The sequence below is a fragment of the Oryctolagus cuniculus genome, chromosome 6 (genome assembly GCF_964237555.1).
Source record: "Oryctolagus cuniculus chromosome 6, mOryCun1.1, whole genome shotgun sequence".
Classification (NCBI taxonomy): Eukaryota; Metazoa; Chordata; class Mammalia; order Lagomorpha; family Leporidae; genus Oryctolagus; species Oryctolagus cuniculus.
Window position 1 is genome coordinate 6081676 of NC_091437.1, and position 24103 is coordinate 6105778.

General features: G+C 44.8%; 1 protein-coding gene across 4 annotated transcripts in view; it reads left to right on the forward strand.

The window, feature by feature from the left end:
- Positions 1–24103, forward strand: part of AP3S1 (adaptor related protein complex 3 subunit sigma 1) — a 60435-nt gene that overhangs the window by 30498 nt on the left and 5834 nt on the right. For 2 of the 4 annotated variants that reach the window (XR_011389645.1, XM_051844090.2), the window contains exons 4-6: positions 11882–11953; positions 20391–20498; positions 23706–23746. Coding sequence is in view for 3 of the 4 variants with exons in the window: in XM_051844090.2 (XP_051700050.1) it covers positions 11882–11953; positions 20391–20498; positions 23706–23741 (216 nt within the window). In the remaining variant the exon portion in view is untranslated. The remainder of the gene's footprint in view (positions 1–11881; positions 11954–20390; positions 20499–23705; positions 23747–24103) is intronic. The other 2 variants (XM_070076018.1, XM_008254913.4) reach the window with 1 other exon arrangement.

Here is a 24103-nt window from a genome sequence, read left to right on the forward strand (position 1 = left end):
CGTGGGCGTCTCCACTTGGGTGTCTGATACAGACCTAGAACTTAATGTGTCCTGAGCGAAGACCTGTGCCTCCCACGTCGGCTAAAGACAGCTTCACTTCTGCGGTGGAACCTGCTGGTGCCTGCTATGTGACCTTGCCTCTCGTTCTCTGCCCACCACGTCTGCTGCCTCAGCACTTCCTGTTGGATATTTGGCATCTGACCACTTTTTTTTAAGGATTTATTCATTTATTTGAAAGGCAGAGTTATGGGGGGGGGGGGGGAGGAACAGAGAGAGACCTTCCATCCTTTGTTCACTCTCCAAATGGTCGCAATGGCCGGAACTGGGCCATAGCCAAGCCAGGAGCCAGGAGCTTCTTCCGGGTCTCCCATGTAGGTGCAGGGGCCAAGCTCTTGAGCCATCTTTTGCTTCTTTTCCCAGGCGCGTTAGCAGAGAGCTGGAATGGAAGTGGAGTAGCCAGCTCTCAAACCGGCGTCCATACGGGATGCTGGCACTGTAGACGGCAGCTTTACCCACTATGCCACAGCACCAGCCCCTTCTAACCACTTTTGTACCCTCTCTCCTGTTGCTGCTGCCCTGTTCATGGCCACCGTCAACTCTTGGCCTGGTTACTGCAGCCATTTCTTGGCTGGTCTCTCCTTGTGCTGTATTTTTTCTCTTTGGTCTGTCTCAGTGCAGTGGCTGGAGTGATGCTGTTAAAATGTGCCGCATCTTACATTTTTCCGTTCTGAACTCTTGAGTGGCTTCCGTTTTCACTCAGAGTAAAAGCAGAATTCCTTACAAAAGATCCCTGAGAAGCCCCATGCGGTCTTGACTGTCGTTGGCCACACCCGTTACTTATCTTCTCTTGTGCCCTTTGCTTAGCCTCCTTGCCGTTCCTCGGGTATACCCAGCACACGTGTGCCTCAGAGCCTTGGTCCATGCTGATCCTGCACCTGCAGCGTTCGTCCATCCAACAGTGTTCTCCACCTTGCCTTGAAAATGCTCCTTCTCTTGGATATTTTCTAACTCTTTCACCCTAGTATTTCCTCCATAGCACTTATCACCATCTAATATACTATGTAGTTAATTTAGTTCATCTTATGTATTATCATTTGCCCTTATAAGAATGTTGGATCTATGAGGTGCAGGATTTTTGTTTCTTTTGCTGATTTATCCTAGTGTATAGTCTGACACCTTACAGATAACAAGTTCTCATTAGATAATTGTTGAATGAATGGTTTAATGCCTCGTGTTCGGCACTCTATGTAAAGTAACTGACAATAAAGCTCAAAGGTTAATTGGGAGAAGAATTCGCTAGGAAAATAAAATGTAGTCGTAGATTTTGTTTCTTTTAATCTGAGTGCTGCTCACATTGGTGTGTTTGAGAATTAAATCTATAATTATAGAAACCTAGAGTTTTTCTACTTGATATATACAGTATTTCTATTGAAAGGTAAAAAATACTCAGCAAAAATTAGTTACCACAGACGGTATTGATTAAGATTATCATGAGGGGATACACTGAGATGTTTTCTTTCTGGAATGTGCAAAAAAGTGAATGTGGTATAGGTGAGCTGTAAGCTGCGTGTGAAAAGGAAGTTTTCTTTGTCGAGAATGTTTTAATGTTTTTGAAATCAGGAGGACACACGGTTTGAGTTCCAGTTAGTGTTCAGAGTAACGAGAAGCTAGCAAGCAGAAAAGTAATACATTTTGAGTGAGTGTCTAATATGAGAAGGAACAGACTGAGGCTTTAGATGCTGAAAATGTCTAATAACAAAAGAGAAACAGAGGCTGGGGAGCAAATGGAGCTGCTCCAGTGCCCCTCGCTCCACGCCCGGTGCTGAAGCTGGTGAGGAGGAGCCCGGCTTGGCCCTGCACCAGCTGTCACCGTGGCTCCGTCCTCCGCAGGTGTTCGGGTTTCTTTGAACATTGGTGGTGGTGAGGAAATGACACTTTCACAATAAACAGGTATGTTCAAATATAATTATAGGGTCAAATACAGATTTGTCATATTTAAAGCTCTAAGACTTCAAAGAAATTTGAGTTTGAGGTAGATCCTCCTGGAGACTGCTAGAGAAGAACTGTGAAACTGTCTTGTTTTCCCAAAGGCTTGTCTAGCAAAGAGAAGCTCTGTTTTTCTTACATGGATTGATAGTGTGTGTTGCGTTACCTTCTAAGTTTGATCCTGATTCTGTGTCTCGGTTTATGCCACAGGGGAGTAGCTGGTTCATTTCTATTTTACAGGCACTTGGTATTTTTAGAGAAGAAGGGTTTTCATGAGGGCCTGTGCTCGTGTTTCCCTGGCTTATCTTCAGCAAGGAGCGCAGCAGACGCGCATGCTGCGTTCCGCAGCCCCAGCCTTATTCAGCTGGGCCAGCTGCTAGTTAGGAGGAACCCAGAGAAAGTACTGCGTTTCACATGCAGTCTGAAGGAAGCTAAAACAAAGGTGAATTTTCCTGGGGCAAATCAGCAGTGTTTTACCTCTGTCATAACCTGTGATTGTTTCTTGGTGCTGGTAAGGGTTGTTACATCAGGACAGTTGTTAGAATCCACGCCCCACATCGTGCTGAGGGACTTAACTGTCATGTGCTGTGGAAAGCGCAAACCATGTCTTGTGTGTTTTGGGAACTGTTTTAGCCATTAGTGTCCAAACATTTAATGTCATGGTAAGATGCAGAATAGGGGATTTGGGGAGAATTGTATCATTTTTCCATTAATAAAGTAGGCTGGAGGGTTGTTTTTTTTTTAAGCAGTCTTTGCGTAGTGACCGCATGCTGATCTGTGGTGGCACCCACCCCCCCCCCCAAAAAAAAAAAATCCAGGTCCGTTACTTGTCTGTCACCACCCTGACTGTGTGGAAATTGTGTGGTTGGCCTCTTCTCCCTCCTTGCACAGCTGCTTGAACAGCCATCTAGGAGGGACTCAGCGTCAGCACTGGTGAAGTGAACAAGCAAGAAAGTGCCCACGTTTTGCTTCTGTTTCATCGCATTGCTATTCAGAGCGTAGTTCAGAACTCATCTTCTTGATTTATTCAGCCTCTAGTTTTGAGAAAGACAACTTTAGCGTAAAAAACAAAAGTGGAAAATTGTAAACCAACAGAATTTAAATCAAAACCTTTTGATCTTTCATATTGTTTAGAGAAAAATTAACATGTGACTACTGAATGTGCGTAATTTTAATGTTCTAAGTGTTTAAGTGTAATTGAAAAGCAAACATTTTCTTGCAGACTCAGTGTTTCTGAGATGTGCATGTATTGTCTTAGGTTTGAATTTCTGTCATAAATTCGGTAGAAGGTATAATTTGAAAATGCAATATGGTATTTATACCAGTATGTCACCCAACTGAACTTCTGTTTGCTTTTGTTTCTTTCCTAAATTCCTTGTAAGTTTGCAAGGGTTGGGGAGGTGATCTTGGTTTTCCTAGTGTGTGCTGTTTTGGTGTGATCTTGACTGCTATATAAGTTGATTTCAGATAATGGCTTTTTAAAAGGAGTCCTTTCTGTCTTAGCATGTCTGCATTGAAGTGTTGAAATATTTATAGGGTGAGAATAGAAGTTCATTAAATATTAATATTGGGGTTGTTTGAGTTATTTGTAAGCAGTCTTACTGCCCTCAATTAGCTTGTCACGACACACTGACAATGGAGGCATAAAAGCCTGCTGTGCTGCCTGGCTCCGGATTCCTGGTGCAGTTTATGTACCACATGGAACAGTTTTCACAGCAGTGTCTAGTCACAATCAGTTAAAAAAAAAAAAGCTAGAGAACTAATAACTGAACTTTTCTTTTAGATTTAGAAAGCTGGTTTTTGACCATGGTGTTAGAATATGTATCCAAACTAGATTCCATGTATAGTATTTTCATTATTACCATATGGTTATTCCACCGATAGTGAAATTATTTTACTTACGGCTGCTATACTGAGTATAGTCCCGAGCAGGTCAGTCTTTACAGAGCTTGAGTCTTGGCACCTGTGGAGTGTGGGGACTTGAGCGTGCTGTGGCGGCCCTCCTGAGGCGGTTAGAAAGATGAAGCCAGGTATCTGCAGTGGTCGGCTTTGCGACCTCTAGCTGTATTTAGGCAAATCTTTTAACTTCGTTGACCCTAATCTTCCTTATCTGCAAGTGAGGGTATAATACAGCCCATCTAGTTGGTGTGAGCACTAGAAAAAGATGCCCCACAAGAAACCTGTGCTGAATGGTTGACACGTAGCAGTGGGTTTTAGCTATAATTATCATTAGGGCGTATATTCTTGAGAAAGGCAAATAGAGTATTCTACTAGTATGCAAACTGAATGAGAGAAATCCTTTTTTTTTTTTTTTTTGGACAGGCAGAGTGGACAGAGAGAGAGAGACAGAGAGAGAAAGGTCTTCCTTTTGCCGTTGGTTCACCCTCCAATGGCCGCCGCAGCTGGTGTGCTGCAGCCGGCGCACCGCGCTGATCCGAAGCCAGGAGCCAGGTGCTTCTCCTGGTCTCCCATGGAGTGCAGGGCCCAAGCACTTGGGCCATCCTCCACTGCCCTCCTGGGCCACAGCAGAGAGCTGGACTGGAAGAGGGGCAACCGGGACAGAACCTGGTGCCCCGACTGGGACTAGAACCCGGTGTGCCGGCACCACAGGCAGAGGATTAGCCTAGTGAGCCGCGGCGCCGGCCGAGAAATCTTTTTTCTTTCTGACTTTTGAATATGTAGAAGCATTTGTGACTCTATCCTGTAAGTTATGTGATGGCTTGGATGAATTGTATGTGCTGACACATTTATGTGTTAATAGGCTTAATTGGGGATCCTGGTAAGCCAAGGATACTTAAGTGGAGACAGATGCCTGCGTCCTGTTGTTCGTAGCAGTTATGTGACAGGTGCTGCTCACCTGCACGTGCACTGTGGTGCCAGTGCCACGCACGGTGATGGTCGCATAGCGCAGTCACCTCTCAGTGTGTTTCTCAGGATGCATCCCCATCGCTAAGTAACGGGCACCTGTCCTAAGGACTCTGAGGTACTAAGCTGCCTTATGGGTTCCTGTTACCCTCTGTGTCCTGGACATGCAGACTCTAGTTAATGATGAAGGAAGCAGAAAGGAAATTCTTTTGGTACAACACGGGAAAGGGAGCCCTGTTTATCCGTGGATGTGGCATGTTTGCTGAATATTTGCAATTCTAGGTAATTACTGAAATAAAAAAAGAATGGTATTCTTTTAGTAAGTTAAAAGTTACTTCTCTCACATTATCCTTTTAATCCCTGAGGCCAGTGGTTTTTAAGTCTTTGATTATTTTATACCCTGTCCCCTGAGTAGCTACTTAGTAAACAGATGTCCGTTGTCGTGTAATTGGCTTAGTGAAACACAAGAGGGCGCTGTTTACCATGCTCTTGCTTTCTGCCGAGGAAGTGGGAACTCCACAGTAACTTTATTGTGGCTTTTCTCTGTTAGAACCCGGAGACCCTGTCACCCTTCTTTCTTCATTTCTTCAGTTAGCAGGCTGTTTTCTTTTGGCCCTCCTTGAGGGAATAAGCTTTGTAAATCAAAAAATAACTGGTGGAAAGTGTTGTAAAGGGGGTCTTTGATTTTTTTTTAACCCTACTTAATATTTGAATGCTTTAAATCTTAAGAATTCTTTTGGTAAATTCCCAGTATGTAGTATGATGACATTGTGCTGCATGGCACTTTCTTTAAAAGTGTTCACATTTTTCATGGGTGATACCAGTAAGGTGTAACTACGGACAGTGTGTGGTGGTTTTTCCCCTCTGAGTGTCTCGGCAGCCGTGCACTTAGCTCACTTTTGCATCGGTGTGTATCAGCAGCATCAGAGTTTTCTTGCCGTTTTAATTTTGCAGTCATCACAGGCTTTGAACAGCCAGATGAGTAATACTCGCTGCCATTCATTCAGTGTTTGGGAAACTGGTCTGGATTGTGTCCCTCAGTCTCTGTGATGATCCAGAAAGCTGGGTCGTTTGGGCACCACGTTTTGGTTCTGAGATCAGAAGGAGTTGAAGGATTGAAGCCAAAGGCCAGGTAGCTCGGGTGGAGTAGAGCTGGACTTGGAGTGAGGGCTGCTGGTTTCCCAGCAGATGTGCTCGCCACCCTCCCGTCCTGTGTCCCCAGGCAGCCTGTGCATGGTCAGTGTTCCTAGAAAACTGGTTTTCTCTTTGACCCAACATAATCTGTACATTGAATGAATTGTGGTGATATCTTTTTTAATTTGTATTTACTTACTTATTTTGAAGGAGTTACAGAGAGAGAGAGAGAGAGAGACCAGAGAAGAGAGCTCTTCCTTCTGCTGACTCAGTCCCCAGATGGCCACAACTGCTAGGGGGCCAGGCTGAAGTCAGGAGCTTCTTCCAGGTCTCCCACGTGGGTGCAGGGGTCTAAGCACTCAGGCCATCTTCTATTGCTTTCCCAAGCTCTTAGCAGGGAGCTGGGTCTGAACTGGAGCAGCCAGACACAAGCCAGCACCCATTTAGGATGCTGCCATTGGAGGTGGCAGCTTAACCCACTAGGCCATAACGCTGGCCCCAGTGTGCCAGTATTCTGTAAGAACATTTGTTTATAAGTGAAGGGGGTGTCTTTTTAGACAGCAGTTGCACCAGGGAATCTTTCTGTGATGGCTGTGAAAGAATGGCTGCACCATGTAGGTCGTCAGTCCCATACCGGCAGAGGAACCTGAAGCAGTCGAGGAGTAGAGAATGTGCATTAGTCCAGTGCGGATTTAAGACTGGGGAAGAGCCCCTCACACCATCCACAAAAGTGAGTTACAGGTAGATCTAGCTCAAATATGAAAAACAAAACAGTGAAGCCTTTATTTTCTTCTGAGAGGATGTGTTACTGATCTTGCTATAGACAAAGATTCCTTAAATTGGGCATCAAGATGATTAACTGTCAAGGAAAATACTGAAAAATTGGTCTATATTGAAATGTAAAATGTTCTTCCAGGGACACTGTTAGCAGAATGAAAAGGTAAGCTACAGAATGGGAGAAGGTATTTGTAATACCTACATGTGGCTAGAACATATACAAAATTCCTATGTGTGGGCAGGAAAGAGGGATAGAAACATGTGCGGAACTCACGAACAGTCATCACACAGAAGAGGCTGTTTAAATGGCTACTGAGGATCGGTGGTGTGCAGTCTCGTTAGCGTTCATGGAAATACAAACTGATATCACCCGCGAGTGGCTAAGATGACATACTGACGAGGATGAGACCATGCTGCTCAGAGTGTAAGCTTGTATGATACCTGTAATAATCTGTTTGGCACTAAGTACTAAACCTGAACATAGGCTACCCTACACCCAGCAGTTCTGCTCCAGGAGTATTCACCCAGGAGGTGTGTGCACATGCGTTCACGAAACACATGGTAAGAGTGTTCTTAGCAGCGCTCATTGCAGTAGCCCCGTACTGGAAACCATCCAAATGCCTTCCAACAGTGGAATGGATAAATACTTTAGTGTGGTCTTGGAATGGTATAATTGACAGTGAGAATGAATGAGCTAATGTATTATGTAACAATAATGTGAGTGAATCCTAGAAAAACAACAGTGAATGCAAGAGGCCAGTCACCAGAGTATTTATGCTGATTCAATTTGATTAATCATTTGTATTTGAAAGGCAGAGAGAAAGAGAGAGAGAGAGAGGCAGACCGATCTCCCGTCTGCTGGCCCACTCCCCAAATGCCCACGACAAGCAGGACAGGACCAGGCTGAATCCAGCTGGGAACTCACTCAGGCTCTCCCACGTGGGTGGTAGGAACCCAACTACTCGAGTCATCATTGCTGCCTCCCGGGGTGCCCGTTAGGCAAGAACAGGGCTGGGACTTGACCCCAGGCATTCTGATAGGGCATGGGGGCATCCCAGGTGGCATCTCAACAGCTACACCAAATGCCTTCTGATGGAAGATCCCATTCAGCGTGTTTCAGAAAAAGGCAAACTGTGCCCACAGTATTGGCAAGCAGAGTGTCATCTGATGACCCGTGATGATCGGGACTGATGCACTAGGAGCTGGGGCTACTCGGGTTGGGAATGTTCTAAAACTGGAGTGGAGTGTTGGCTACACGGAGAGCTTTGCTTTATGAAGCTCAGTGTTATAATTAGGATTTGTGTGCTTTTCTATATGTAAGTCATGATTAAAAATAGAGGGTGTTGTTTCCTTTCTTACACTGTGGTTTTCTAAATGAGTATTCATTTCTAAGCAGAAGGCTGGCTCCAGGGTAAATACTTTTTTCCTAAAAGGGAAAGTTTTCCCTTTTAGCCCCCATCCTAACTTCCCCCAGAAGTTAACATTTGCCAAGTACTTACTCTGAACTCAATCTACATTATGTTATTCAGTCATTTTTTAAAGATTTATTTATTTTTCTTGAAAGTCAGAGTTACACAGAGAGAGAAGGAGAGGCAGAGAGAGAGAGAGAGAGGTCTTCCATCTGCTGGTTCACTCCCCACATGGACGAAACAACTGGAGCTGTGCTGATCTGAAGCCAGGAGCCAGGAGTTTTCTCTAGGTCTCCCATGAGGGTGCAGGAGCCCAAGCACTTGGGCCATCTTCTGTTGCTTTCCCAGGCCATAGCAGAGAGCTGCTGGATCGGAAGTGGAGCAGCCAAGACTCGAACCGGTGCCCATATGGAAGGCTGGCACTGCAGGTTGCGGCTTTACCCGCTACGCCACAGCACCGGCCCCACGTCATTCAATCATAACAAGAACTTGGGTTAAAATTGGGGATATGTATCTGAATTAGTTAGAATGAGTGAGTCATTGCATGGGCCATGTTACCAAGGCCTTGAGTGTGTGGGAGAATACCCAGTAATATTTATTTTCCTTTTCAATAAGATTTATTTATTTGTATTTAAAAGACAGCGTTATAGAGAGAGAAAGTGAAGGAGAGATCTTCCATCTTCTGGTTCACTTCCCAAAAGGCTGCATTAGCCAGGGTTGGGCTGGGCTGGGCTGAAGTAGGAGTTTTATCTGGGTCTCCTACATGGATGACAGGGGTCCAAGTACTTGACCCATCTTCCACTGCTTTCCCAGGTGCATTAACAGGGAGCTGGATCAGAAGTGGAGAAGCTGGGACTCAAACTGGTGCCCATGTGGGATGTGGAGTAGGCAGGCTGGTGGCTTAACCCACTGCACCACCATGCCGGCCCCAACAGTATTTTCTACCTACCACAAAATTAAACTAAAAACTTACATGAAGTGCACCTGCTTTAACAGGGAAAAACACATTTTCTCCCTCTGATTACACAGCACTCAACACTGTGACAGCTGGTGTGTGAGGAGCACCGCAGACACCAGCAGTTCTCAGGGAGACCAGCTGGGCGTCCTCTGGTGCGGTTCTGGCACTGTCCATCCTCACGGAGGTAGCGCCACAGCCACAGCCACTTCACATGCCACCTCCACGTAGTAGTTTGTGACCTGTTCAGACTGATCAGCAATAAATTGGGGCTCCCATGACCCCTCTCTGGGGTTCTGTCAATTTGCCAAAGTGGCTCGGAGAACACCATTTATTATAAAGGAAACTCCAAAGGATACAGACAAATGCATAGGACAAGGCGTGTGGGAAAGGGCAGAACACCACCACCCACTGCCCGCCCACTCCCCCACCCCCGCTGTTCAGAAGTTCCCCAGACCTGGTCCTTTGGGGTTTTTGGGGAGGTTTCATCACATGGATTAAGTCATTGGCCGTTGATGATCAGGTTACCACTTCTGCCCTCCCTTCCCTGCGGCTGGGGTGGGGAGTGGAACTAGAAGTCCACTCTTGTAAGCACAGCCAGCTCCCCTGGAACACCCCAGCCGTCATTCATCTATTAGTGTTCAGAAGACCCTCATGACTTTGGAGAGTCCAAGGATTCTAGGAGCTGTGTGGTGTGACTGGAAACCCGAGGAAGACCAGCTGTGTATGTTACAGTGTCACCCAAATGTGTGTGTTGCAGTGTCACCCTTTCCCCTTTTGATCCTGTTTCTAGCTCGCCCTCTCCCCATGAGGGAATCGCAAGTACGTGTGCATACGTACATGCCTGGTCGGGGTAGACCTCGTGTTTCTCCCAGTGACCAAGTCAGGAGTCCACGTACAGCGGGAGGTCAAATCCCCCCTGCTGGTTGTTCTTTAAACAAAGCTCACTGGAACAGAGCCAGTCTCATGTGTGAGGTGTTGTCTGTGGCTGCTTCTGCGCTAGGTTATGGGGCCCACAAAGGCTTGGCCCTTGGCAGAGATTTGCCAAGCCCTGGCTCAAGCCAGTGTTGAATATAGTCATGGAGTTACACATCTCCCTTGTTTCACCTGCCTTACCCATCGACCTGTTGCAGGCTGGGAGCCTGGGACTGTGGATCTGTGTAAACTGGCCTGACATTGGAGTGGTTGTTGCGCTAGATGCCTGCTGTGTTAGTTTTGCTCCTTCCCCCAAGGGAGCACCTGTGGCTAGGATGTGCACACATTGCCATTTGCCTGGGATAGCCCTGGTTTCCATCTGTTGTCTCAGTTGTCTCACTATTATAACAGTGCGTGTGATTCTTGTAATATAATTGTTAATAGCTCTTCCCTTTGTTAATCCTGTCCCAGTGTGGACTATAAAGTATATGATCACTCTTATCTGTGAAGGCTGTCACTGTCAAAGGGATATTGGAATAGAAATAGGAATAGCATATAGAAGCAGGAGAAGGATCAGTGACATTTATGCCAGGAAGAGTTTAAGAGATTAATTGTTGAAGGCTTGTTTTAGGCATCTCCAGGACCATCTTGATGATCCAGGATTAACAGGACTCAGAAATTGCTAGAGATGAATGGTTACAGTTTATTGTTATGAAAGGAGTGTAGTAACAGCAGCAAAGGCACGTGATGGGAAGTTGAAAGGTAGCCAGTTGCAGGACTCACAAGTGAGGATGTGCTTAACCCTGGGGTATGTGATGATACATGTGAACTTTCCCACCAAGGGAAGTGCACCCAGACCTGGTGTCCAGTACTGGGGGTGGGAGTGGTGTCCGTCACATAGGTGTGTGGCGCCTACATGGCTGACAGTTGCGTTAGCTCCAGACCCCGCAGAAAGAAAGCGTTATTTACTATAAATCCTGTTATTGTAATGCATTAGCTGTTCAGACTGGTCCAGAGTGGCCCAAGACCTCAGGCATACGAGCACACACACCACAGAACATTGCAGAAGGTCAGAGCTGGAAACAGGTCGTGCTGGGGGGTGCAGGGTGTGAACCCCGGGCCTGTGAGATGTCCCCTACCGGTCGTCCGACTTAGTCAAGCCAGAATTGGAAGCCAGGTGAGTGTTTGCAGAGTGTGTGCTCCTTCCATAAGTGACTGTTAGTGCGCTTTAATTCTCACTTGCTGACTAGGATGTGGTAGGGACTGGGACCATACCATCTATCTGGTAAATATTTGTGCGCTTTAATTCTCACTTGCTAATAACTAGGATGTGGTAGGGACTGGGACCATACCCGTCTATCTGGTTAATATTTGTGCTCTTTAATTCTCACTTGCTGACTAGGATGTGGTAGGGACTGGGACCATACCCGTCTATCTGGTTAATATTTGTGCGCTTTAATTCTCACTTGCTGACTAAGATGTGGTAGGGACTGGGACCATACCCGTCTATCTGGTAAATATTGCTAATGAGCTTTTTTCCTTCACATGGAGATAATGAGCCAGATTTTCTGTTTTATGTGTTTTGTGTAAGTCTTGATTTTCAGATTTTCTAGTTCTAGGTTTTTTGTTTGCTTTCTTTTGTACACTTTTGTATAGTTATCTGAAGGTGAGCCTATCCTTATTCCTTTTGCATTTAATACAGTTATTAGCTTTGCAAAGGAAAATCTGATAATTAAAAGTTTTAGTTCCCAATTAAGAGTTGTCTACCTTGTAGATAATAGAGTTGAATGAAATTATATAGTTCTAAGGCTTTTTTTCTTTTTTCTTCTCTTCTCCATAGGTATTTGTGGAAACATTAGACAAGTGTTTTGAAAATGTCTGTGAGCTGGATTTGATTTTCCACGTAGACAAGGTAATATTTCTGTGTTGTCAAGTCTTCTAAGATTTTTATTTCAGAAAAATATTAATTTGCATTTGTCACAGTAAAAAGTGGCTTTAGTGAATCATATAGTTTTATTCCGTCAGTTGTTATTCAATTCATAAATCATTTTACTATGAACCAGGCAGTGTGCTTGGTGAAGATTCAGAGGCTGCCCTGCAGGAAGTTAGCATGTAGGTTGGGGACGCTCACCAGCAGCTGTGTGTAGCTCCCACCTCTGCCCTGAGGCATGTGTCTGTGAGGAGTTTGAAAGAATTAGTGGACACTTCATAACAGAAAAGGAGGGAATGGCCCTACAGGTGAGATGTAAAACACAGGCCCTTTTGTGAGGAAGGATTGGTAGTGAGGAAGAAGCTCGTTTTGTTTTTTTTAAGAAAGCTTTTATTTAATAAATATAAATTTTGAAAGTTCAACTTTTGGATTATAGCGGTTGTTCCCCCCATAACCTCCCTCCTACCCGCAACCAACCCATCTCCCACTTCCTCTCCCATCCCATTCTTCACTAAGATTCTTTTTTTTTTTTTTGACAGGCAGAATTAGACAGTGAGAGAGAGAGACAGAGAGAAAGGTCTTCCTTCTGTTGGTTCACCCCCTAAATGGCCGCTATGGCTGGAACTACACCAATCCGAAGCTAGGAGCCAGGTGCTTCCTTCTGGTCTCCCATGCAGGTGCAGGGCCCAAGCACTTGGGCCATCCTCCACTGCACTCCCGGGCCACAGCAGAGAGCTAGACTGGAAGAGGAGCAACCGGGACAGAATCTGGCACCCCAACCGGGACTAGAACCCAGTGTGCCAGCTCCGCAGGTGGAGGATTAGCCTAGTGAGCTGCGGTGCCGGCCAAGATTCATTTTTAATTATCTTTATATACTGAAGATCAACTTAGTATATACTAAGTAAAGATTTCAACAGATTGCACCCACACAAACACACAAAGTATAAAGTACTGTTTGAAGACTAGTTTTACCATTAATTTGCATAGTACAACACATTAAGGACAGAGATCCTACATGGGGAGTAAGTGCACAGTGACTCCTGTTGTTGATTTAACAACTGATACTCGTATTTATGGCGACAGTAATCACCCAAGGCTCTTGTCATGAATTGCCAAGGCTATGGAAGCCTCTTGAGTTCACCAACTCTGGTCTTATTTAGACAAGGCCATAGTCAAAGTGGAAGTTCTCTCCTCTCTTCAGAGAAAGGTACCTCCTTTGATGGCCCATACTTTCCGCTGGGATCTCACTCACAGAAATCTTTGATTTAGGTCATTTTTTGCCACAGTGTCTTGGCTTTCCATGCCTGAGAAACTCTCATGGGCTTTTTAGCCAGATCTGAATGCCTTAAGGGCTGATTCTGAGGCCAGAGTGCTGTTTAGGGCATTTGCCATTCTATGAGTCTGCTGTGTATCCCGCTTCCCATGTTGGGTCATTCTCTCTTTTTAATTCTATCAGTTAATATTAGCAGACACTGGTCTTATTTATGTGATCCCTTTGACACTTAATCCTATTTTTATGATTAATTATGAACTTAAACTGATCACTTTAACTAGTAAGATGCCATTGGTACCTGCCAACTTAATGGAATTTGGAGTCCCATGGCAAGTTTCTAGCTCTACCATTAGGGGTAAGTTTGAGTGAGCGTGTGCCAAACTGTATGTCTCCTCCCTCTCTTATTCCCACTCTTATTTTAATAGGGATCAATTTTCAGTTAAATTTAAACACCTAAGAATAATTGTGTGTTATTTAAAGAGTTCAACCAATGGTATTAAGTAGGAAAAGAAAATACTGAAAATAATAATATAGTAAGCTGTTCCTGTACAGTCAGGACAAGGGCTGATCAAGTCACCGTTTCTCATAGTGTCAGTTTCACTTCTACAGGCTTCCTTTTAGGTGCTCAGTTAGTTGTCACCGATCAGGGAGGACATAGGATACTTTTCCCCTTGGGGCTGGCTTTTTTCACTCAGCATGATGTTTTCCAGATTCTTCCATTTTGTTGCAAATGACCAGATTTCATTTTTTTTTTACCGCTGTGTAGTATTCTATAGAATACATATCCCATAATTTCTTTATCCAGTCTTCTGTTGATGGGCATTTAGGTTGATTCCACATCTTAGCTATTGTGAATTGAGCTGCAATAAACATGGAGGTGCAGATAGCTCTTTTATTTGCTAATTTAATTTCCCTTGGGTAGATTCCAAGGTCATGTGGTAGGGCTATATTCAGATTTCTGAGGAATCTCCAAACTGACTTCCATAGTGGTTTTACCAGTTTGCATTTCCACCAACAGTGGATTGGTGTGAGGCCTGCTTTTGAAGAACTCCTGTGCCATGGACCTTGGACTGTATTCTGGGGCAGTTTATTGGCATTATTGTTGTTTTATATATCTATTTTTCACCACAAGATGGTAGTTTTTTCCCTGCATGTGTAGGTTGGGTTGTTAGGCCAGGTGATTAAAAAGACTGGGAAGCTGATTTAGAGACCATAGAATAGTTCAGAAAGTAAAGAAGTGCAGTCCGCACAGGGGATGAAAGAAAGCACGAGGGATGGAATGGATGCGAATGGCTGCTGAGAGCCGGTGGTGAGAGACAGGAAGGCTGGCTCAGGCTTCTAACAGGTGGCCTGGGTACTGGAGAGATGCCGCTTTCACTCTGGGCAGACTCTTCCCTGGGGTAAGTGTATGTAATCTGATAGATTGTTTTTAACTGATTAGGCCATTGAGTAAAATGGTCTGGAAATAACCTGAAATTTCAGCAAAAATGTAGTTGTGATTTTTAAACATTGACTTTGTTGAGGTGCAATTTACATGCACTCAGGGTCAGAGGTTTTAAGGATGCCATTAAATAAGTTTTGGCAAATGTATATTTATATAATCACTACCACAATCAAGATCTACACAAGGAGTGTGTTTTTTTTTTTCTTTTTTAAAGATTTATTTTATTTATTTGAAAGACAGAGTTACAGAGAGAGGTATAGACAGAGAGAGAGGTCTTCCATCTGCTGGTTCACTCCCCAGATGGCCGCAATGGCCAGAGCCACGCTGATCCGAAGCCAGGAGCCAGGTGCCTCTTCCTGGTCTCCCTTGCGGGTATAGGGGCCCAAGGACTTGGGCCATCTTCTACTGCTATCCCAGGCCATAGCAGAGAGCTGGATCAGAAGTGGAGCAGCCGGCTGGCGCCGCAGCTCACTAGGCTAATCCTCCGCCTGCAGCACCAGCACCCCGGATTCTAGTCCCGGTTGGTGCACCGGATTCTGTCCTGGTTGCCCCTCTTCCAGTCCAGCTCTCTGCTGTGGCCTGGGAGTGCAGTGGAAGATGGCCCAGGTCCTTGGGTCCTGCACCGCATGGGAGACCAGGAGGAAGCACCTGGCTCCTGGCTTCAGATCAGTGCAGCGCGCTGGCTATAGCAGCCACTTGGTTGGTGAACCAACGGAAAAAGGAAGACCTTTCTCTCTGTCTCTCTCACTGTCTAACTCTGCCTGTCAAAAAAAAAAAAAAAAAAAAAAAGAAGAGGAGCAGCCGGGACTCGAACCGGAGCTCATATGGGATGCCGGTGCTGAAGGTAGAGGACTAACCCACTGCTCCACAGCACCGGCCCCATGTGTTTTGTTAGTTGTGAACATTCAGAAGAATTTCTTTTTAGCCAGTTCTCTGGATCCTGTTTCTCACGTGTCAAGTAGTTTGATTTCATCTACTAACTCACTCAGACCTGATATTTTAGCAGTCTGTCTTAGAGTTTTGCTGTCTTCTAATATAACTGAGGCTTTTTCACACTTCTAAAGACTCCTATTGTTGTTCACAGTGTTGAAAATTGGGTTTGTGGTGCAGGATAGAAAAGTTTTATAAAGCTCTATTTTTTTTTTTTTTAAGTTTTACTTATTTGAAAGAGTTAGAGAGAGGGAGAGATGGAGAGAGTCGTCTTCCATCACTGGTTCACTCCCCAGATGGCTGCAATAGCCAGGGCTGGGCCAGGCCGAAGCCAAGAGCCAGGAGCTTCCTCTGGGTTTCCCATGTGGGTGGCAGGGGCCTAAACACTTGGGCCATCTCCTGTGTAAAACTCTGCCTTTGGCTGGCGCCACGGCTCACTAGGCTAATCCTCCGCCTTGCGGCACCGGCACACCGGGTTCTAGTCCCGGTCGGGGCGCCGGATTCTGTCCCGGTTGCCCTTCTTCCAGGCCAGCTCTCTGCTGTGGCCAGGGAGTGCAGTGGAGAATGGCCCAAGTACTTGGGCCCTGCACCCCATGGGAGACCAGGAGAAGCACCTGGCTCCTGCCTTCGTATCAGCGTGGTGCACCGGCTGCGGCGGCCTTTGGGGGGGTGAACCAACGGAAAAGGAAGACCTTTCTCTCTGTCTCTCTCACTGTCCAATCTGCCTGTCAAAACAAAACAAAACAAAAACTCTGCCTTTAAAAAGACTACCCAGGGCCGGCGCCACGGCTCACTAGGCTAATCCTCCGCCTTGCGGCGCCGGCACACCAGGTTCTAGTCCCGGTCTGGGCACCGGATTCTGTCCCGGTTGCTCCTCTTCCAGGCCAGCTCTCTGCTGTGGCCAGGGAGTGCAGTGGAGGATGGCCCAAGTGCTTGGGCCCTGCACCTCATGGGAGACCAGGAGAAGCACCTGGCTCCTGCCATCGGATCAGCACGATGCGCCGGCCGCAGCGTGCCGGCCGCGGTGGCCATTGGAGGGTGAACCAACGGCAAAAAGGAAGACCTTTCTCTCTGTCTCTCTCTCTCTCTCTGCCCACTCTGCCTGTCAAAAAAAAAAAAAAAAGACTACCCAGAAGTCACTAGCTTATATAATGCATTGAGCATTTTTAAAAGAAAATCAGGAATTCTGTTGTAGAATGCGGGGAGAGTGCACTTCTTAACATTTGCTACCACAGAAGAAAAGTTTTCTTTGAGAAAATTAAGCTCTACTCATCTTTAGCTTCTATACATGACACACGGTGTTTTTGAAACTTCTATCTGATATTAACAGACATTCATTAAAATATAGATAAGAGAAAAATAAATGGAAATTATCTCAGTCCCAGAGATTGCTACTGTTAACATTTTAGAATATGGGTATTTGTAGACTTGTTTGTACAAGTATGCACAGAAACAAATACGTCTCCAGATAGAAAAGACAAGGTCATACCATGTATGTGTGTGCAGCCTGTTGTGTGTGACAACGCTGCACCCTGGTTTAGAACGTGCCACTAGCAGTGTCTCTTCCTTCTAGGCTGAGTGCAGTGCAGCCCGAGTGTCTGGGTCCCGAGACTCAGGCCAGGCAGAGGGGTCTTCCCCATCCCTGCGCGCTCCGTGCAGAGCACGGGTGGCCTTGCTCTGAGCCCTTTGCTGGGGGCCAGGTTCTGTTCGGCTTTCATTCAGCCGTGGGCTTTCTGGTTGTCAGGGGTCTTCCGGGGGCCTCAGGTTGTTTGCTCTTAGGGGTGACAGAGTTTGCTCACAACCTTCAGACTGCATCCGGGCACAGCTGGCAGGGTGAAAGGAGAAAACTGTGGTGCCCCTGGTGCTGCCCTCCAGAGTGGGCCATTTGGCACTGCAGTAGGGAGCATGGAAAGGCAAGAAGAAAGGGTGGGGCCACTCTGGTGATGCAGGGGTTAAGGTTCAGCTGCCACCTGGGACGCCAGCTCCCAGCTGCTGCGCTTTCAATGCAGCTGCCTGCTAATGGGGCTGGGAACGCAGTGGAGGGTCCCTGCAGCTCACCTGGGAGACCCAGCTGGAGTTCCAGGCGTCTGGCCTTGGTGTGGCCCACCTCGAGCCAAAGCAGCCATGTGGGGAGTGAACCAGCGGAAGGAAGATCTCTCTGTCTCTCCCCTTCTCTCTACCTTTCAAATAAAGCAGTGTAAACACAAAGGGAGGGCGAGTTTCTCTGCATGCCTCGTGTTGATCGTGTTTCTCTTGTCCTCACTGTGGAATCCATGGTGGCAAAGCTGCACTGTCTGGCACATCAGTGGTTTCCATTTTGAGAGATAAAGGTTTTCATTGGAACGTTTGTCAAGATATCACAGTTGATAGTTTTACCAAATGTGTTGTTACCACACACAGGAACCACTGACATTCTAGGTGTAATAGTCTTCATGTGGCCCACTGCCCAAGTCCTAAACCAAGGTCATGTATTTTCTTTTATTGTGTTTGTTACCGGTTTATTATTACAGATCTTTTATTTTATTTTATTTTATTTATTTATTTGAGAGGTAGAGTTACAGACAGAGGGAGAGGCAGAAAGAAAGGTCTTCCATCTGCTAGTTCACTCCCCAAATGGTCACAACGGCAGGAGATGAACCCATCTGAAGCCAGGAGCTTCTTCCAGGTCTCCCATGCGGGTGCAGGGGCCCAAACACTTTATCCATCTTCTACTGCTTTCCCAGGCCATGAGCAGAAAGCTGGACTAGAAGAGGGGCAGCCAGGACATGAACCGGTGCCCATATGGGATGCTGGAGCTGCAGGCATAGGCTTAGCCTGCTTTGCCACAGCGCTGGCCCCTTATTACAGATCTTTAAGTCCTGATTTTTGTATCAGTCACACAGGCTAGTGTTGTAGTGACCTTGAAGTAGTGGAACAGGTCTTTGCTCACACCCAGCCCAAAATTGGCTGTATGTAGAGACCGCTCAAGCCGTATGCTGCACCATGAGAGTAGGGAGAGTTTTCTTGCTGACATGGTGGGGCTTTCTGTGGAGGGCAGGGGACCACCGCTGGCTGGGGGTTTTGTGGTAGCTGGGGAGGTGGGCGTTGGGATGAGAGTTCCCACGTGGTGTGCCCTTCCCCGAGTGCAGAGGTTGAAGCAGACTTTCTCGGCAGCTTGTCCAGCTGTGGGCAAAGAGGAAAGGAGGCTGGTGGGGCACTGAAGTTTGTTAGAAGTCAGACATCAGAAATGGAGTCAGTGTTTTTATTAAAGTTAGATTACGCTATGGAGTAACTGTTACTGTTCATGCCTGAGTTTCTGGGAGGCGTGGACTGTTAACCACTTACCTGTGTCACTACTTTTAAAGTACATAAAAATGAAATTTAGAAAAAGCTATGCAGTTGAGCATATAGGGCATGTATTTTTTAAACAAGCAGTAGAAATCCATTGTCAATGTGGTATTTGCTATTCTCTTAAAAACTTAAGTACCTGGGGGCTGGCACTGTGGTGCGGTAGGATAATCCTCCACCTGTGGCGCCACATCCCATATGAGCTCCGGTTCAAGTCCCGGCTGCTCCTCTTCTGATCCAGCTCCCTGCTATGTCTTGGGAAAGCAATGGATGATGGCCCAAGTCCTGGGGCCCCTGTACCTGTGTAGGAGACCGGGAAGAAGCTCGTGGTTCCTGGCTTCAGATCAGCTCAGCTCTGGCTGTTGGCAGCCATTTGGGCAGTAAACCAGCAGATGGAAAACCTTTCTCTCTCTCTCTCTCTCTCCCTCTCACTGTCTGTAACTCTACCTCTCAAATAAATAAATAAAATCTTTTTTTAAAAAAAATAAGTACCTGTAAAAGTTTAGAAAAATAGGATAAAAACTCTGAATATTATTTTAAGTGAACATCAAAGGAGTTTAATAAATTGTATTATAAGTATGTTGCAAGCCTTTATTTTCTTTCCATAAAAATCTGTTTTAAATAAAATATATAAAAAATGCAAGAATATGTCAACCATATGAATGAGGGCTAAGCTGAAAGCAGATCTTTTATCATCCTCTTAGGTCTGCAAACATTCTTCCCAGTTCTTGGATCATGAATTATTTTGTCGTGGGATGTGTCATGTTCCCCTCCTGAGTTTCCCCTCTTCATGTGGCAGACATGTATTCTTAATCATGCTGGAGTAGCTTTCCTGTTAATTGTCATTCCCATACATGTTTCTCTTTCTGAATGTCCACAGAGGGTTCAGTGCCTACCTCTTCATCGAGAATATAGTCTTTAGGCACTGATTGTGTTTATTAATGCGATAATCTGATGTGCAGTGAGATACATATGCAGTCAGATCTCCCTGTGTGTGAGTTCCATGTCCTTTATTCAACCAACCAGCCACAGATCCCAAATGTCTGAAAAGAAAAATTGGTCTGTACTGTACATGCACATATTTTTCTTGTCATTCCATAAACAATACAGACCCATAGTCATTTACACAGCATGTGCTTTGTGTTAGGTGTTATAAGTAATCGAGAGATGATTTAATATGGGAGCATGTCTGTAGATTGTATGCAAATACTGCACCATTTCATGCAATGTAGGCAATGCACAAATGATACAGCCTTTGTCCACAGATTTTGGTGCCCATGGAGGGTCCTGGAACCAGTCCCCGACATATGGAGGACTATATTTGATTTTGGTTCTCATTTACTGACAAACAGCTCCTAAAAGACGTGGGCGTCTCCAGAGAGATGAGTGTTTTTTGTATGGAAACGAGATGACTGGTGGTTTACTTGATCGTTTTTTTCCTTTAGGTTCACAATATTCTTGCAGAAATGGTGATGGGGGGAATGGTGTTGGAGACCAACATGAATGAGATTGTTACACAGATTGATGCACAGAATAAGCTGGAGAAATCTGAGGTAAGGATGGGAACTGCTCTGGTCAGTGAGGTTCTGAGCATGACTGTGAATTGTGCATGGTTTGTAGCTTGCACTGTCTGCCCTTCAGTATCACCCTTGAGGTTCCCCAGGACGCGGAGTCAGTTTTAGAAATCAGAGTATACACATTTTAGTGTGTTGAATGTTCTGTGACTACTACCCACCAAATAGTTTTCTGTATTTTTCTTTTAACCACAGCCATAGTGGCTTGAAAAGGGATTAGCTATGTGAATAATGAGATCTAATATTTGCTTTGTAGAATTCTGATCAATAACTGTCAAGGAAATCCTAGAACTGATATTTTTAAAGATGCGTAAATTCATTGTTTGAAAACTATTTCTGGAAAGGGAAAGGAAAGGGAATAGAATTATCTTATGAGGAAGCAGTGTTTTAAGTTACAATTGGCACTTTACAAGTCTGAGTGCGCAGTGGGAAAAGAAATTCAGTACTTTAATATTTCAATTCTGGATTCTACTCCAGAATTCCCTAACAGGGTAGTTAAGTTACATGCTTTATACATTGATACATGTGTTCATGGTTTTTATCTCGTTCTGTAAGAGAGATTTGGCTTGTTATACTTAGCTAAGTTTGTGCTAATAGGTGCAACCTGGAACCAGCACGCACGGTTCCACTGTATAAACCCTACTTTGGCAGCCAGTGCTGTAGCCAAGCCGTTCAAGCTCCCTTTTGCTGTGGTTGTTTCTGGACCACAGCAGAGTGTAGACGGATGAGTAGTCCTGACAACTCTTGCAGTGCTACGCTTGGTGTTAGAGCCTTAGAGCCGTAACTCAAGTTGGAATGATACATTTTACTTGTAATTATTAGCACAAGGTAAGATGTGTGTTTGACGTAAATGTTGCCATAAAAGCAAGAAGGTATTAAATACACCAGCATCAGTTTAACTGATTGATTGTTCTCCCTGTTGGCCTGTTGAGGATCCATGTGATGCACTCCTGTGCTCGTTTCAGTTGAAAGAGGCACAGACGATCAACAGATCCGAAATCTGAAGTTAAAACACTTGAGGCTTCCTAGGAAGACCTTGACCAGGGTCCCACTTTAAATTTAAAAGCGTGTTGGATTTCTCTGTGTCTCCATTTGGCTTCCCTGCTGGTTTCCCAGCGGAGAGGCTTGTAGTGGTGGTAAAGCCCTTCATGTGATGACTGTTTAAGTAACTATGTATTCTGTGTGATCTATGGCCAGCTTTGAAGGGTGAAAATATATAGTAGGTTAACAGAGAAAATTTTGTTTTAGAACAAGGACAAAAGAGCTAGAATATTATTTAGTATAGTTAATTTGGAATATATTGTTTAGTAGAGTAAAAGATATACTTTAACCCCTGAACTGTAGCTTTTAAAGTCTTAAAATAACTTCAAGTGTAATTTGATAACCATTGCTTTACAAAGCGATGTGGCTGTCCATTTTTGAGTGCCAGTGGAAGGGACATGATCCATCATCACTCTGACGTGAGTGGGTCTGTGTCTTGTGGATTCTGCGTGACCATCTGTAAAACTGTTTGACTCCTTACCTGGGAATCACTGCATTTCCAGGTGCTTGCTCCTTTCCATTGGTGGTGCTCCTTTTTGTTTTCCTTTGCTTCTTAGTGTCCTCTGTATACTATTCACAAGTCATAAAGTGACTTGTGTGATGATGTTTGCCATAAAGAGACTTGTGTGATGATGTTTGCTTTTTGACTGTCCAGGAAAACTTTGTTAATGGGCAGTTTCTCGTATCTGTAAAGGTGATAGATTGCAGAATTTTATTTGATGGAAATCATATAGTTCTAAGAATAGTATAACTTTAAAAAAAAACCCTTTTCACAGAAATGGTACTATTTAAGATAGCTTAGAATACTGGTGGAGCTGAGTGTTCATCCTGATGGTCTTGTAGCGTGAGCAATCAGTTGTCACCTGGTACCAGATTCATTTTCCTTTTTGACTTGGATGAGAAAGTACATTTCAGGTCTGACTGGGAAGAAGCCACAAAATTTTATGTTCACCAAGTATTTCTCTATATCTGCTAATGTTTTAGTTATGAAATAAGATGTTTTTTAAACAGAATTTTGAGTCAAATGAAGCCAGCTAGTCCTGATCTTATTTTAAGAAATAGTGCTGAAAATTATGTTGACTTTTTGTAATTTTTCAGCAATTTTGGTGTACTTGAAGTATGTTTGGAGGCTGCCAGCTTTGTTCCAGAGACCCTGAAATGTTGAAAGTTCTCAGATACTTTACAATCCCAAGTTACTTTAGCTGATTAGATATTACGTATAGCAGAGATATGGTTCTGCAGAAAAATCCAAAATTATTTGAGATTAAAATGTAAGCTTTCACTGATCTAAATCAAGGCTGGGGAGCCTGTTTGCTGCCAAGGACCATTTAGATTTTTATGCCATCACTGTGGGCCGTATAAGATCATCAGTTTAAACATTAGCCTGCTATAGGTCAATGGAATCTCGAGTCCCACCTGCGGTTGCCTTGGAAGGGCCAGACCAAATGATTTTGTGGGTCATAGATGGCCTGTGGACTGGACATTCCACACCACTGGTCCATATCTTACAAAATTTCAGTTAAAATGTATTTTAAAGCAACAGTTTACCAAGAAAGACTTAATTAAAATCCAGAATACCATGCTTGATGAAAAGAACTTAGCATACTTTTAAAAATTTCTGTAAGTAATACTGTAGGAATAGTGTTTATCTCAGCCTAAATAGAACTAAGCTTCTGCTTTAAAAATACAAGATGAATTTATCTAGGTGCTTTGTCAGAAACCAGATTGTATTATATTGGCTTAAGCACAGTGAGTTTCCAGTGATGAAAGACATTGGACCACTTGGATTCCACTGCCAGATGGGGGGAGCCAGGGCCCCCCCAGACCCTCCGGCCAGGAGAAGCCCAGGTGCACTCATGTGCTGTGCTCTTCTGCTTGGACGGGAAAGTGGTTCGCTCTGACACCAGGATCTGGAGGGCTGAGCGGGAGGTTGGAGGGATGGGGGGTATAAAAGGCACCAAGAATCCGCCTGTGAATGCAAGGCTCCCGGGGGTGGGGGGGTGGGGGTGGGGTGCAGGGGTGGGCTGGGGAGACCTGGTAGCTTTTTCGTATTCGTGTTGTCTGAATTCAGCCACTGTTTAAGAGGCAGTCCTTGTTTCCTGAGCACCCTGATCTTTCTAGCCCTTTCCGTCTTCTCTCTTGCAGAGCTTTATCTTTCAGTCTCCCAGACAGGACAGGTAGACAAGGTATTGCTGACTCCGAGCAAAATGTGCTGTAACAAAGGGAAAGCAAAATGATGTCGAAGGCAATCAATTATTTAGGCCAGACTCAAAAATTCTTTGTGTTAATGAACCCATATAGTCCTGTAGCCTCTTTTCCATCCTAGTTTCTCCTTGTAGTTTCTCCATCTTTGATTGGACTTAGTGTATTTTACTAGTATATCATTGATGTCATGTTTGTTCTGTTTTGTCTGCCTGCATTGTAAAAGGAAAGTTTAAATTTCTTGTTTATTTAAAAAACATTGTCATTCAACTGACAAATTGCATTTGTAGAAATGACAATTTATTTTGTATATAAAAACTCAGATTTATTTTAAACATTGT